The 14,956-nt window shown below is 40.3% G+C and overlaps 2 protein-coding genes across 9 annotated transcripts in view; both read left to right on the forward strand.

Moving 5' to 3' along the window:
• Positions 1-14,956, forward strand: part of CCDC183 (coiled-coil domain containing 183) — a 36,052-nt gene that overhangs the window by 19,289 nt on the left and 1,807 nt on the right. Inside the window, exons 11-16 of one of the 8 annotated variants that reach the window (XR_008915377.1) lie at positions 109-274; positions 1,691-1,807; positions 1,918-2,014; positions 3,325-3,537; positions 4,647-4,746; positions 6,359-7,082. Coding sequence is in view for 2 of the 8 variants with exons in the window: in XM_007475377.3 (XP_007475439.1) it covers positions 109-274; positions 1,691-1,807; positions 1,918-2,014; positions 3,325-3,446 (502 nt within the window). In the remaining 6 variants the exon portion in view is untranslated. Of the gene's footprint in view, positions 1-108; positions 275-1,547; positions 1,808-1,861; positions 2,015-3,324; positions 3,577-4,646; positions 4,747-6,358; positions 7,083-7,210; positions 7,339-14,956 lie in introns of those variants that run through there. The other 7 variants (XR_008915378.1, XR_008915376.1, XR_008915375.1 and 4 more) reach the window with 7 other exon arrangements.
• RABL6 (RAB, member RAS oncogene family like 6) overlaps positions 7,713-14,956 on the forward strand; it is a 78,980-nt gene continuing 71,736 nt past the window's right edge. Inside the window, exon 1 of the mRNA XM_001366495.5 lies at positions 7,713-7,845. Within this exon, the coding sequence (XP_001366532.2) occupies positions 7,716-7,845 (130 nt within the window). The 5' untranslated portion in view covers positions 7,713-7,715. The remainder of the gene's footprint in view (positions 7,846-14,956) is intronic.

Here is a 14,956-nt window from a genome sequence, read left to right on the forward strand (position 1 = left end):
AGGTTCTGAATTCTAAGGATTAGTCTATCTTTACCCTGGGCAGGAGCCATGCTGGCTGCCTCATGACCCATTCCCTGGCTTCTTCTTCCTGGCCTCTGGCACCTGTAGATTCAAGAAGCTAGAGAAGGAATTGTCGGAGATGCTGAACAAGGAGAATAAAAGACTTCAGCTAGAAAACAAAAACTTGACAAAGAATGAACAACTACTTCTCAATATCGAGATTGGCATCGATAATCTGTTCATTCGACTGATAGGCATTGCATTGCCTTCAGAGGTACCACTTCCCCAGCCAAAGCTCAGACCAACTCTCTTCATTCTACCTCAGAAAAACGAGAAATGCTCTTCTACCTCACTTCTGTCAGCTTGATGGTTCTAGAGAGAATAAGTCTGGAGGAGGCCATGGTAGTTCTCCCTGAGGTGACTTTACAGAATATAGATGATACCCTCAAACTTTTCAGTTCCCTAATAATTTACTGAGTCTCCATAATTGAGCTATCTTGGCATGTTGGGGAAAGGCGCTGGATTTGGAATAAAAAAAAAGTCAGGTTAGAATGCTGGTTTTGTCACCTTTGTGAGCTTAGGCCTCAGTTTCCTCATTTGTTTAAAAAAAATACATGGTCAATAGAACCTATTGATACTAGCAGTCCAATCACCAGGATATTCTTGGAGAATGTTTCATATATTTAGTTCCCAGTAGGTGAAGCAGAACAATCTATAATTTGTCATAAAATCATCTTTTTTAAGGGAGAAGAGGCAATGTAACATAATAGATAGATAGAGCTAGCCATAGAGCCAGGAAATCAGGGTCCAAATTCTGCCTCTAACATATGCCAGCTATTTGATCCTCAATAAGCCACTTAGCCACTGTTCTCAGGCAGTTTTCTTTAAAAAAAAAAAAGTTGCCATAAAAGTACTGACCAGTATTGGTTGAGAACATTCTTCTCAAGGAGCTCTCTACATTAATGAAATCACAGGTGTAGCTTTTGAGATTCTTTTTTAAAGGAAATTCAAAGATAGGGATGGGGGGGATCCCCTGGATATGGTTCGAGTAAATAGCCAGGGCTCCTCATCTTATCCCTGCCATGATTTTATAGCCTTCAGATACACCCCTTTTCAGCCTTCATTTCCCTAGGTTTAAAAGTCCTAATCAGGACAACTAAGTAGCATAGTGGATAGAGTCAGAAGAACCTGGGTTCAAACCTGGCCTCAGACACTTCCTCACTGTGTGACCCTGGGCAAGCCCCTTAACCCCCATCACCTAGTCTTTATAGTTCATCTGCCTAAGACAGAAAATGAATTTTTTAAAAACAGAGAGACTAATCTTTTGAATCAAACCTCATCTAACCATCTCTCCTTCTCCAACAACCCTGTTAGTTACATAGTTTTCTGAAGCTTCTCTAATTCAGCATTGTCTCCTTTGGTATCTCTTCTACTTCTAATGCTGTTAAGAATTCAGTCTTCCAGAACTTGTCCCCCAAACCATACCTACATCCTGGTTTTTCTGAACTAGTGGTACCTCTGGTCTTCTACTTTCTCCCTCCCCAAAGGAACATAAGAAGGCACTAAAGACATGACCCATCCATCACCCAACACACCCTTCGATCTGAAGTTCAGACTCTGGGGAAACTCCCTGCAGAGAGGGGCTTAAGGGTGGAAGTTGAGAGGAAAAGAGACAATTCTTTGTCTTCAGAAAGGAATCCCTGGTCCTACTGATACCAAAGACGCCTACAGCAAACTACAATACTGTGAGAGGAAGCTCCTCTATTTGATAGAAAGAACTAAGAAATACGCGGGGGAATACGATGAGGTAAATGAGGGAGGGCAGAGGCAGAAAAGTTCCTATATGTACCCCCTTTCCCAGTCTTTCTTCCCAGCTCTTCTCCATTGAGTCCATCTGATGAGATCTCTTCTTCTCAGTCCTCCCAGCAAGTGAGAGACTTCTTAGAGGAATCGACATTACAAGAGAAACATAATGTGAAAATTACTTTTGAAGATGCTGATGATGATGGGAGAGGTGAGTTACAGTGTCCTAAGCGATAAATTTGGGGAAAATCTATATAGCCTCATGTCTGCTGTTCATGCCTACGGCAAATCACCCCCCCTCCCCCAATCCCACAGACAACAAACCTTAGGCAATAGTGATATGAGGCAGGAATTAAAGAGGTGGATTTTAGTTTTTAACCTGGGAACAATTCAGTAGCTGAGGTTTCTAGCAGCCCCTGATGGGGTAGGAGAAAGTCTGTGTGGAGTAAAAGAACTAATCCTGACTCCTCCACATAGCTCTTCCACTGAATATTCCTAGATATTCACAACAAGATTCTCAAAGAGGAGAGGCTGCGAGTATACGGGGCAAGATGGGATTGGACCCATACATTATCCATCAGTTTTTCCCAACACATGATGCTGGACTGTGTCCTGAGAACCTGCCCCCCCCCCCCATTCTTAGTCTCTGAAGTCTCAGTGATGAACTTTTCTGCTTTATCTCCACCCCAACTACACACCCATCAACTGATTTAAAAAATAATACTTTACACTTATAGACCATGAAGAAAAGGTCTGGAACATGTGTAATGGGTTTTATCAAAGAGGATTCTTTAAATAACATGCCATATGAAATTTGGGTTTTGTTGTGGGGTATTTCCTCCTTGGATAGTTAGGTGACACAATGGATAGAGTGCTAAGCCTTGAGTCAGGAAGACCTGAGTTCAAATTTGGCCCTGGATATAGTTTAACCCTATTGACTTCAGTTTCCTCGTCAGTAAAAAATGAGCTGGGAATGACAAACCACTCCAGTATCTTTGCCAAAAAAAAAAGGGGAGGGTCATGGGGGGGTCATTGAGTATGAAATGGCTAAATAACATTTGCTCCTTGGTTTTTGCTCTCTTTTTTTTTTTAAACCCTTACCTTCCGTCTTAGAATCAATACTGTCTATTGGTTCTAAGGCAGAACTGTAAGGGCTAGGCAATGGAGGTTAAGTGACTTGCTCAGGGTCACACAGCTAGGAAGTGTCTCAGGCCAGATTTGAGCCTAAGACCTCCCTTCTCTAGGCCTGACTCTCAATCCACTGAACCACCTAGCCACCCCTTCACCTTGATTTTCTATTTCACTCTGGATAATGATATGCTGAAGGCCCTTGTAGGTAGGAAATGGAGATGGGATAGAATGAATTTGGGGTTTGCTAGTAAACCACTCTCCTAAAATGACAATAGTAGCTATATTCAGTGACTTTCCACCCCCATGGGAAGTTAACACTGCACAGACTGCCTCCTAGCCAGTAAGACCCAGGCATTCCTCTATTCTCCTCTTGCTTTATATTTTTTCTAGAATCCTTCGAATTTCCTGATGTGGACCAAAGCTATGTACCTTCCCGGGAGGAGATCAAGAAGCAAAGTATACGTTTTATTGATGCTAAAACCAGAAATGTCAAGAAACCAAAGAAGAAATAACTGTTTCTTCTTTAGCTCTGATCCTATCCTTAACCCCACAAGGCCCAGCATGTCCAACTTTCCAGCTCACAGTGAACTGCCTCCTTTCATGGTCAGTTTATTACACAAATAAATTTTTTCCAGGACTAAATGTAGCACAAGCCATTCCTGTCCAGGCAGCAGTTCCTGGGTAGGAGAAAAAGGGACTTGAGTGGGATCACCATCTTAGAAGAGTGAGAACAGTAATCCCTAATGCCTCCTATGAGCTCCACTTACGGGAAAGGACAGTTGAAGGCAGGACAGGAAAGGAGAAAGAGAGGTGGAGGTAGGAATCAGGACACTTGGGATCTTTCTGGCTCTGCCACTAATTCATTTGTAATCAGTCTGTCTAACATAATCTGCTGGGCACTGTGCTAAATGCTAGGGACACCAAAAGACAAAAGACATTTCTTGCTCTAAGATCACAGTCAAATGAAGAAGGCACATATGCAAACAACTATGTTCAAAGGAGAAATTCGAGATAATCAAATAGAGGAAGGCACTAGAATTAAGGGGGACCAAGAAAGGCTTTCTGTAGAAGGTGGGATTTTAGAAGGAAGTCGGGACAACTGAGAGGTGGAGACGCAGAGGAGAAGCATTCAACCCATGGGAGACAGCTTGCAAAAATGCCCATTCAGGAAATATAGCATTCTGGGCCATCAAAAGGGAGAATGCAAGTATTATGGGTCAAAAAGACCATAGAGGAGAATTAAGGAAGATAGGAAGAAGACAAGTTATAATGGGCTTAAACAGCCAAAGAAAAGATTACCAAATTTTCTATTTGATAGAGAGCCATTGGAGTTTATTTAGTGGAGGGATTCCGGATAGAGATAGGGTTGACATAATTGCATCAGATTTTTAGGAAAGTGACAGAGCTGAGTGGAGGAAGGATTGGAATGGAGAGATCTGAGGCAGGGCAGACTCATCAGGAGGCTACTGAGTTGCAAAAGTAAAATAATAAGATAGGGTATTTTACCAGAATAGTGGCAGTGTTGAAGGGGGGTAGGGGTAGGTCAGAAAATTATTACAGATACAATCAACAAACCTAACACTCTGGATTGTGGGGTGAGGAGAGTGACCTTAGACAAGTCTCTCTGCAGCTTCCAGTTTCCTCCTCTATAATATATGGAGCTTAGATTACAAGGTTTACAGCACCAAAAGATTTGGTATTATTTCGCTTAGGTTCAAGTGCCTACTCTGCAACTTCTTATCAGAGACTTTGGGTAGTCACTTCTGTGATTATCTCATCACTTTACTACTGGACTATTGTAACAGCCTCCTGGTGAGTTTTCCTATAAACCTAGGTCTGACTATGTCAACTTGTCCCACCCCTGACCTCCACAAGATAAACTCCAGTGACTCCCTATCAAATATATAATCTGAGTCTTAGTTTCATTTTTAAAATGACGATAATACACCTTCAACTAGTTACTTCCCCAAGATGGACAAGGAGAGCACTTTATACAGGGTAAAACATTGAATGTTTAATTCAACATTTTGATCTCAAGCTATTATTCCCAAACACTAATATCATAAAAGATTCTGAATAAATCCACATCAAGCAAGCATAAAATAAGGAGACAAGTTCATAAAAGGTGTTTGCTAGTGAGAGCCTTCCCCAATCTGGCTCCAATCTACATTTCTAGACTTAATTCTTATAATTCCAGCTCATGAACTTTTATTATAACTGGGCTAACAGTTGTCCCCTGAACTTAATATACCATCTCCAACCTCTTGGAATTAGCATAAATCATTTTTTATTTCAATGCACTCCCTAGTTATCTGTGCCTTTCAGAATATCTTCAGTGCATACCTTTTTATCTGGGTATATGTCATATTCTTCCTCATCTCTCCCCCAATAAAACATAAATTCCTTCAGAGTAGGAATTGCTTTTGTCTTTGTATCCCCAGCGCTTCATTCAGAGCAATACCCACAGTAGGCAGTTAAATGTTTGTTGAATTGAATGTCTCAATTGAATAGATGAGGGATTCCCTATAGATGGGGAGGTTCTCTAAATAATAATTCTCTGTGAATTACATTTTGCTGATTTCATTGAATCACTGAACACTGTGGAATCTCAGTGAATTTAATAGCTACTCAGAAAGAAATTAGCCTCGTAATTCAAGAAAATCTAAATGAACAGAGATTACATATTGACCAGATGGTACTGTCCATAGGTAGTTGGGACAAAAATGAGTCCCTTCCCATAGGTATAAGACCTCCCTGAAAGGCTTATAAAATCAATAGCTAACATTTAAATGGCATGGAGTCTCATTAAGTAAATGTCTAAGGCAGCATTTGAATTCAGATCTTAACTCCAAGAGCAGCACATTATTTACTGTGCCAGCTAGCTGCCTCTCTCTGTGGATTCAAATTTTAGTCCTCTCTGGGCCCTTTACAAATTAAAGGTACTGTATTTTGAAGCCTAGTTAGTCTGAGTGGGAAAGAAAACTAGTGGCCAAATTTGGGGAAATGCCAAAATATCAAAGTTCCCAAGTTCCACTGGAATGAACCAAATAAGTAAGGTCCACAATGTGTACCTTCATTTGAGGAGAAGGCCTCTGATACAAGGAAAAGCCATTTGGAGTTAGAGGACTTTGGTTTAAATCCTGGCTCTGCCACTTAACTGCTTTAGGCAAGCCACTTAAATTCTCAGAACGTTTTGCCTTATCTCAACCTCTCAGGTCCCTTCTAATTCTAATTCTAAACCTAGGATTACTCATGGGATTATATAGAGGAAGAGTCAAACATTTTCTTCTTCCTCTTCTCCCCCACCCTCCCATTTCACAGAGGAGCAAACTAAGGTTGAAAGTACTTAAATGAATTGACTGTGATTACACAGTAGGTGTAGAGCTAGTTTTTGAAACCAAGTCTTTTTTGGTTCTAAATCCAGCACTTTTCCACTGTACCATGCTGTCTCTTGTCAAAGATGGGCAACTGGTTTAATTCACCCATCCAAGTCTATATCCTGAATCGTCAAAAACCTGGGACCACAATTGAATAGAAGGAAGTGAGTAGATTGTCCTCAGGAAGTACTCAATAATTTTAATATCCTCAACTGAAAGACTATCTTATAAATACAGTTATTCTCCAGGTACAAATATAGCAACTCATGCAAATCATGAACCATCATTTTCTCCTGGTACCTTTTAACCCCAAAGTGAGGGTTAGTAATGTAGGCCACAGCCTGCTCTAGTGTAAAACACGCTGAATCTTCTGTCAAAGGGCTTGCCTGATTTTAAATCCTGTGTATATGCCATTACTACCTGCCTGGGGAAGGGGGCAGGGAGAGACAGCCCCTCCCAACTGCCCCCACCTCCTACTGCTGTTGGGCAAGTCATTTAAGGTCTCTGGGCCTCAGTTTCCTCATCTGTAAAATGGGAGTGATAAAAGCACCTACCTCCCAGGTTTTTTGAAAGGATCAAATGAGATAACTTTTGTAAAGTCCTTTGCAAGTCTTAAGGGGCAATCTAAATGCTAGCTATCATCATCATCATCATCATCATCATCATCGTCGTCATCATCATCATCATCACCATCACCACCACCAGGATGAGGTGGAGGGTCTCTGAAGGTAAGTGGGGTATCTGGCAAGGGGGTAATGGATTTCTCAGGTAGTAATGGATAAGTGGGGCGGACGACTAGAGCGAAGAATTTCCACTCTGCCCTAGCACCTTCTCACCCAATCCCTTCCCTTCCCCATCCTCCTGTGGGAGGAGGGGGACTCCTTTCCTCCACACACTAGCTCCGCCCACGCTGCCTTGTCCCGTGTGGGTCCCCGTAGCCGAGGCGAAGCTGCGCGACGCCCTCTTCTGACAGCCCTCCCCCCTCCTCCTGAGCTGGCTAAAGATGGCGACGCAGGCGGATTGCGGGTGGCGGTGCCGAAGGCCGCAGGAGCTGGCATACCTCCTATAAGGACCCTCCGAAGTCGTGGTTTGAAGCCTGAGAAGGAGCCAAAGCGGGGAGTGGTCCGCGACCGCCTGGAGTCGAGCTGCGGAGAGCGAGAGGCTAGATAGCCAATCTTGCTTCCTCCTCCGCCCCCGGCCTTCTGGAGGGAGCCAGCTGGAGTTCTGCCTGGGGGACGGGGGTCGGGGAGAGGCCAGCCCCCCAAAACTGCTCCCTTCCCCCGCCTCGCTCCCCCTCTCCGGGCATGGTCCCCCCAGTGCCCGGCCGAAGATTGCCCTTCCCTGACTGAGGACGCCGGGGGAGCCCTTTGAATCCTCCGGGACCGCTGCGGGGAGGGGAGGAAGATGTTTTCCGCCCTCAAGAAGCTGGTGGGTTCGGACCAGGCTCCTGGTCGGGACAAGAACATCCCTGCGGGGCTGCAGTCCATGAACCAGGCGCTACAGAGGAGGTTCGCCAAAGGAGTGCAGTACAACAGTAAGTGAAACGGGGGTAAGGAAACAGGACTTGGGGCTTACCTTCGTCCCCCCCCCCCCCCAGATCAGAGCCCCAAGGGCCCCTTCGCCCCCAACTTCTCTTGCCAACTTTGGGGATCCTAGAGGCACTTGTCAGGCAATGCTGAGCGCTACTGCTTGAAGAACCTCATAGGTTGTGGAGTTGAAAGGGACGATATGCGGCCTCCTTTTACTGTGAGAGAAAATGGGCATCCTGACTTTTAATTTTTTTTTTGGTAGTTCCGCTTGGTGGAGGGAGGGAGGGAACAGGAGGCGGGTTTGGGGAGGGAGTGGAGCAGGTAACACTAGACAGGCTCACCATTGTCAAGCAAAACTGCAAGGATCATGGGATTTAGAATTGGAAAGAATTGATAGATGAGCACATCTGGATCACAGATTTTCTAGGATTTTAAGTAGGAAGAGTCCATTCTGTCTATAAATCTTATAGGATGTAAACCAATTCAGTTTCTTAACTGAAGGAACTGACAAATTGAAAGAGAAGATGAAATGACCTGCCCAAGGTCACACTTCTGAGTCGAGGGGATAAAACCAGAATTGGAGCCCAGGTCTTTACTTGCAGGTCAGTTGCACTGTTCACATTCTTCCCACATACTCTATGATCCAATGACTCTGGCCTTCTGGTATTTCCTCGAACAAAACAAATCTCCAGACTCCAGGCATTTTTCACTGGCTGTGCATAGAATGCATACTCTTCATATCTGCTTCCTGGCTTCCTTCAAATCCCAGCGAAAATCCAATTTTTGCAGGAAACCTTTCCCAATTCCTCTTAATTCTAATGACTTCTTTTCTGTCGATTATTTCCAATTTGCACATAGCTACTTGTATGTTGCCTTTCTATTTGTTTCTCTAAGGCTTAACAAAGTTCCCAGCTCATAGTAGGCAACTAATAAATGTTTGCTGAGTGACTGATTATAGGCATTTTAGGGGCTCTAACAGACCTAATTTCTTTCTCCTACCTCCTCCCTTGGAATCCCCACATTCACCCCTACCTATTTTGAAACTGACTGAAGTCTGAAGAAAGGAGAAAATTCCATTTAATCTAATAAGCATTTATTGAGCTCCTATCCGTCAGGCACTATGGTGGGTGTCAGAGATATAAAAATTAAGGGTCAGTTTTCATGGTTAATTTCTTTTTCTTGGCTTCCCTTCTAACACATACATTTTCTCTCTCTCTCCCTTCCTTCCTCCCTCCCTCCCTCCCTCCCTCCCTTTCTCTCTCAGCATTTATTAAGTGCTTAGTATTTTGCAAGGCACTATGGTGTGTGCTGAAGATACTGAAATTAAGAGTCAGTCTAAATTGGCAATATTGCTTCAGGATTAAATTTTTATTTTTTGTTTTCATAAACCCTTATCTTCTGTCTTAGAATCAATACTGTGTATTCTTTCTAAAGCAGAAGAGTAGTAAGGGCTAGACAATGGGGGTTAATTGACTTGCACAGGGCCACACAGGCAGGAAATGTCCGAGTTCATATTTAAACCCTGGACCTCCCATCTCTAGGCCTGGCTCTCAATCCACTGAGCCACCCAACTGCCCCAAGGATTAATTTTTTTAAAGGATGGTACCAAGTTTAAAGAAAATTAAAGTTTTAGTCAAATGGAATTAATTCTGGTTCCTGGACCCATTCATATTCCTTCCCTTTCCCTCTGCACCCCTACCCCCAGATGTATAAAAATTATCAGTTAATAAATCAATAGACTGTGTAACCAGATTAGATTTTTTTTTTTTAAAGAATCTGTTTTAGAAGCAGCTAGTTGGCTCAGGATAGAGAGCAAGACCTAGAGACGAGTCCTGGGTTCAAATTTAGCCTTAGACACTAGCTATGTGACTCCAGGCAAGTCACTTAACCCTTACCAATTTTCTGCCTTGGAGCCAATACACAGTATTACTTTCAAGATGGAAGGTAAGAATTTTTTTTAAAAAGGAGAATCTTTTAAAATATTTTTGAGACTATCTTGAACATGTGATACACTATCACAAATATAAGTAACCAAAACCAAGAGCAGCAGCTATTACTGATACAATGTATTTAAAAACTAAGCCAGTGCCCTTTTTCTGTGGTGTAGAGAGGCAGTTTTGGAAGGCCGATATATATTTGATTACCGATTGAATGCAGGATTTGGAATCAGAGGATACAGATTCAAGCACCTTCTCTGACTGTTAACTACCTTTCATTAATTTAGGCAAGAAATTTGACTGGTTTTCATCTTTAAAATAAGGAAGTTGAACTATATGACTACCTTAAAGTTCAAAATCTATAATCCTATGTGAGCTCTAGATGCTATAGAAATTTACAAGAAACAGATGAGACATAATTCTTTCCCTCCAAGAACCTTCCAACTTTCTATTTTTCATTTTATTTTAAACTTCATTGCACTGTTGTGCTAGTAGGTCCTGTACTGTACAATTATATAATTATTGACATTTTGAAATTATACAAGCCAGATGTGACTCTAAGGAGGCGATAATTGTCTTTGGAAAGATCAGTAAGGATACAGAAGTAATAAAATCTGCAGTATATGACATTGACTTTATTCTTGCTGTCCTTAACATGTCCTAAATAGCTTTGAATAGGGAGAGGTTTTTGGTATAGTGATCTGGGAGGCATTTGTTTTGTCTGAAAAATTACTATATAATTTGAAAAAAAAATTTCTTGTTCTGTAACATATGACTAAACTTAAACCTAAAATTCTTCCCTGAGTGAGATCTAGCTTATTAAAGAGAAATTAATGTAATTTAAAATCAGTACACCCTCTTACATAACTATATGTCACATGTATATTATAATTATACAATAACTTAGTCTTTTTTTTTTTAATAACCCTTTCCTTCTGCCTTAGTATCAATCTGAGAGAGCAGCAAGGGCTAGGCAATCAGGGATAAATGATTTCCCCAGGATCACACAGCTAGGAAGTATAAGTCCAAATATGAGCCCAGGACCTCCTGACTTGGGGCCAGGGACTCTGTCCCAATATGCCCCAATAACTTATAGTTGTTATTGAGCTTATTCTTTGTAGTCCTTATCGTCAAATGTGGATTTTGAATTTTTTTGTTTTTACAATTAAAGTTATAAAATCATAGATAGAAAGGCCCTCAGAGGTCATAGAGGCCAACTCTCATTTTACAGAATGGAGAAATGGGCCTAAGGAGTTGAAATGACTTATCCAAGGTCTCATGGGTAATGACAGTCAGGATTCAGGCCCAGATCCAGTAAGCTAAAGCCTAATTCTTGCTTTAATTTTTGAAAAAGTAGCAGTTCTCTGGCCTGTGGGTAGTAAAGCTCCAGAAAACATGGCTATTCTTGTTGTATATGTGCTGTCACACATTGTGAACAATGATAATTCAGAGATCATAGAAAAAGTGAGAATTTAAGATTTTCATCATACTCGAATCATATAAACAAAAGTTCTGTCCTTAAGTAAGTTTTGCATATGATACTTGATTTTCCTAATTGCAGATCAAGATATATAAGCTTTGGAGGCATTTATATTGTACTTTGACAATGTTTCTTTTCACTCTATTCCTAAATATTGGTAATAATGTTGAGGTGGATATCTCTTGGCTTTCTTAATTTTAGTGAGATAGTGGCTTTTTTTTTCTCTTACTCTAAGCCCTACCCTAAATGGCCTGTTATTGTCTGCCTTAAACTCTTCCCCTAACCCAATCCTCTCATCAAGTGATGATGGGTTATATCCAAAGCTCACACTGCAAAATCTTCCCTCACTACCCTTGTAAAAAAACAGTAAACCCAAAATATAATTTAAAAAGAGGTTGTTGGTTTTTTTTACCTTCCATCTTGGAATCAATGCTGTGTATTGGCTCCAAGGCAGAAGAATGGTAAGGGCTAGGCAATGGGGGTCAAGTGACTTGCCCAGGGTCACACAGCTGGGAAGTGTCTGAGGCCAGATTTGAGCCTAGGACCTCCCATCTCTAGGCCTGGCTCTCAGTCCATTGAGCTACCCTGCTGCCCTCTAAAAAGAAGTTTTTTGCTATAGAATGGTCTCTGCTCAAGGGCAGAGACCATGTTTTTTGTATGTGCTGTTGTGGCCGCTGATGGGAAGGGAAAATTAAGGGAAGAAAGCCTGTTTTGAACAAATCTTTCAGTCTTCAAAGTAACTTGCCCAGGTAGTAGGACAGACTATTTAGAAGATGAACGAAAAAACTTCTATATTTAAGAACAAAGTTCACTATGGCTGGATTATAGCTATAACTTATTTTCATTAGTTTTTTCACTGTTTATATTCATCAGGGTAGAGGAATGAAGTCAAATTATTACGTTACCAAATAGTTCATATAAATTAATAGAATCTGTATTTAAAGACTTAATTTTCTCTTAAGCTGTAACCCACCATAAATAAGACACTATTTTAAGAAATATGTTAAAATGACTCTTTAATCCCTTAGAAATTTGGAGCAACAATCTGGAATCTGTTCCCTTTCAAAAATGTGTGTTCTCTAGAGGTTGTCCACCAATCCTGAGTGGGCTGAGCACTTCGAATTCTCATGTACTTGTTAAGGAGAAAAAGGGAGGTATATATTATTTCATGGGCTCTCAAAGTTTAGTTGCTACCTGAAAGCAGCTTTGGTGGAATAATAAGGTGGAAAGGTGTACCATAAGGGATTAAGAAGAGAAAATAGAGACCCTTATTGTAGATACCTTTTTATAATTTAGAGTTCTGTCCTGAGTCATCATCTATTCTTTTTTCTCTATACTACTACACTTGGTGATCTCATCTATACCCATGGAGATTTCATAACTATCTCTATGCTAATGATTCTAAAATCTACCTATCCTGTAAAAAACTCTTTGCCTACCTCCAGTCCTCTACCTCTACCTGCTTTTATTAAACATCTCAACCTGTATGTCTGAATTTGAAATGCCAGAAGCTGAATTAAGAATCAGATCTTCCTGAGTCTAGGCCCAGCACTCCATCCTTTCCATAACCTAGCTTTCTCCAAGGAATCAGGAAAGGCTTTTCTTTGGAGGTAGTATATAGTACCTCAGCTGCATCTTAAAGAAACCCAAGGACTCAGAGAGGCTTAAATAAGACTAAATTTTAAGCACAGAGGCAGGAGATACCTGTAAAGTAAAAGAATGTCTTCAAGGTTTCTTCTAGATATATATTCCGTGATCTTATTCTACCAGTTCATACCTCTTCATACCTGATCTGAGCCAGGTAAATGATCATCTCATGAAGAAATTTCCTGTCTCATGTAGAGAATAAGATGTTAAAATATATTGTTTATATTTTTTTTCAACCCTTTTGGCAAACCAAAGATAGATGGTAATCATATTAAAATTTTAATAACCTTTTTCCTATTTCCTTTATTGCTGATCTTATCACAGGTTTTCCTCCCAGGACTGAATTTTCATATGTAACACTTCATTTAATATTCACTGGCTTCATTTTTTAATTTCAGGTATATGATTTACTGTTAAGAAAAAAGTGATTATTGGAGGCAGCTGGGTAGCTAAGTGGATTGAGAGCCAGGCCTAGAGATGGGAGGTCCTAGGCTCAAATCTGGCCTCTGACACTTCCCAGCTGTGTGACCCTGGGCAAGTCACTTAACCCCCATTGCCTAGCCCTTACCACTCTTCTACCTTGGAATAGGAAGGTAAAGGTTTAAAAAAAAAAAGAAAAGAAAGAAAAAAATGATCATCAATGACCTGATCTAAAATTTTGAAAAAGTTAATATTAGTGCTACCCTTTCTTTTTATTTTCTTGTAATCAGAGACATCACCCCCTTTGGTTTGCTGATTAAAGTAAAAAGAGATCTTAATATAGTACATTATCAATTACCTGACTGGATATGAGGCAACAGATTGTTTTATTTCCCTTCTCACCCCACCTTGGCTGAATATAGAAAATGCCAACACTTAAAAAACGTTCTAGCAATCATCAAAACTTTTCCCCAAATATGTCTGCCAGTGGCCCAATACACATTAAGAAGGTTCCAAAGTAAAAGCAAACTTCATCAGCCTCAGAGTAGAGAATCATCACATAAACCTGAGTTTTATGTTGTAATTTGAGATGAGAATGCTTAAAAAAATCAAACATTTCTTATTAGGATGTGTATAACTTTAAAAAATAAAACAAAAACACCCTGGGCTTGAATGATGTTTACTGTTATGACCTTAATTAAGCAAGTCAATTAAACTCCTTAAACTTCAGTTTCCTTATGTGTAAAGTGAGACAGTTGTACTAGATGCATCCAGAGGTCTCTTTCAGTTCTAAAACTATGATATAGTATATAAATGAACAATTGATAGTACTAATTAGGGAAACCCTATCATGTTGATGGAGTAGCTAGGTGGCAGAGTGGATACAATACCTGAAGTCAAAAAGACTTTCTGGGTTTGAATCCAGCTCCAGACACTTAGTACCTGTGTGACCCTAGGCAGTCACTTAACCCTGTTAGCCTAGCTTTCTTATCTGTAAAATGAGTTAGAGAAGGAAATGGCAAGCCACTTTCAACTATCTTTGCCAAGAAAAGCCCCAAAGGGAGTCACAAAGAGCTGTACTCTTTTATAAATATAAATTATATATATATAATTTTTATATATTATAGTTAAAAAACTAACAAATATTTCTAGCAGCCCACTGAAACATGAATCAAACATTGGTACCCTAATTTGGTACACATAAATTAGTGGTGGTCTGGAACAATATTAATTCCTAGACTAAGCTGTTCTCCATATTTTCTAGGACTTCATTTAGATGACACTGAAGATTAAATTCTACGATGATTTTTCTCTTAAACAACTGAGCTTTCTCACATTCATCCTTATAATAGCTATGTGAGGAAAGGAGTAAGATTACTATTTTTTTATTTTACAGAAAAGTAAATTGAAAAATAGGTATGTTAGAGAAGAAAATAGATTTAAATGTATTATTGAAAAAAACAAACTCTAGGGGAAAGTACTGTGTAAATAATGTACTTATTGCTAATGTACTTATTATTGTATAATATCCAAGGCAGAGGAAAGATTTTGAGGCTAAAACAAGTAGAATATTTCTTTGGTTTGTGAAGAAGAAGGAAAGAATATACATTTGGAACATTTTTCCTGGGAGAA

Source organism: Monodelphis domestica, chromosome 1 (genome assembly GCF_027887165.1).
Source record: "Monodelphis domestica isolate mMonDom1 chromosome 1, mMonDom1.pri, whole genome shotgun sequence".
Lineage (NCBI taxonomy): Eukaryota > Metazoa > Chordata > Mammalia > Didelphimorphia > Didelphidae > Monodelphis > Monodelphis domestica.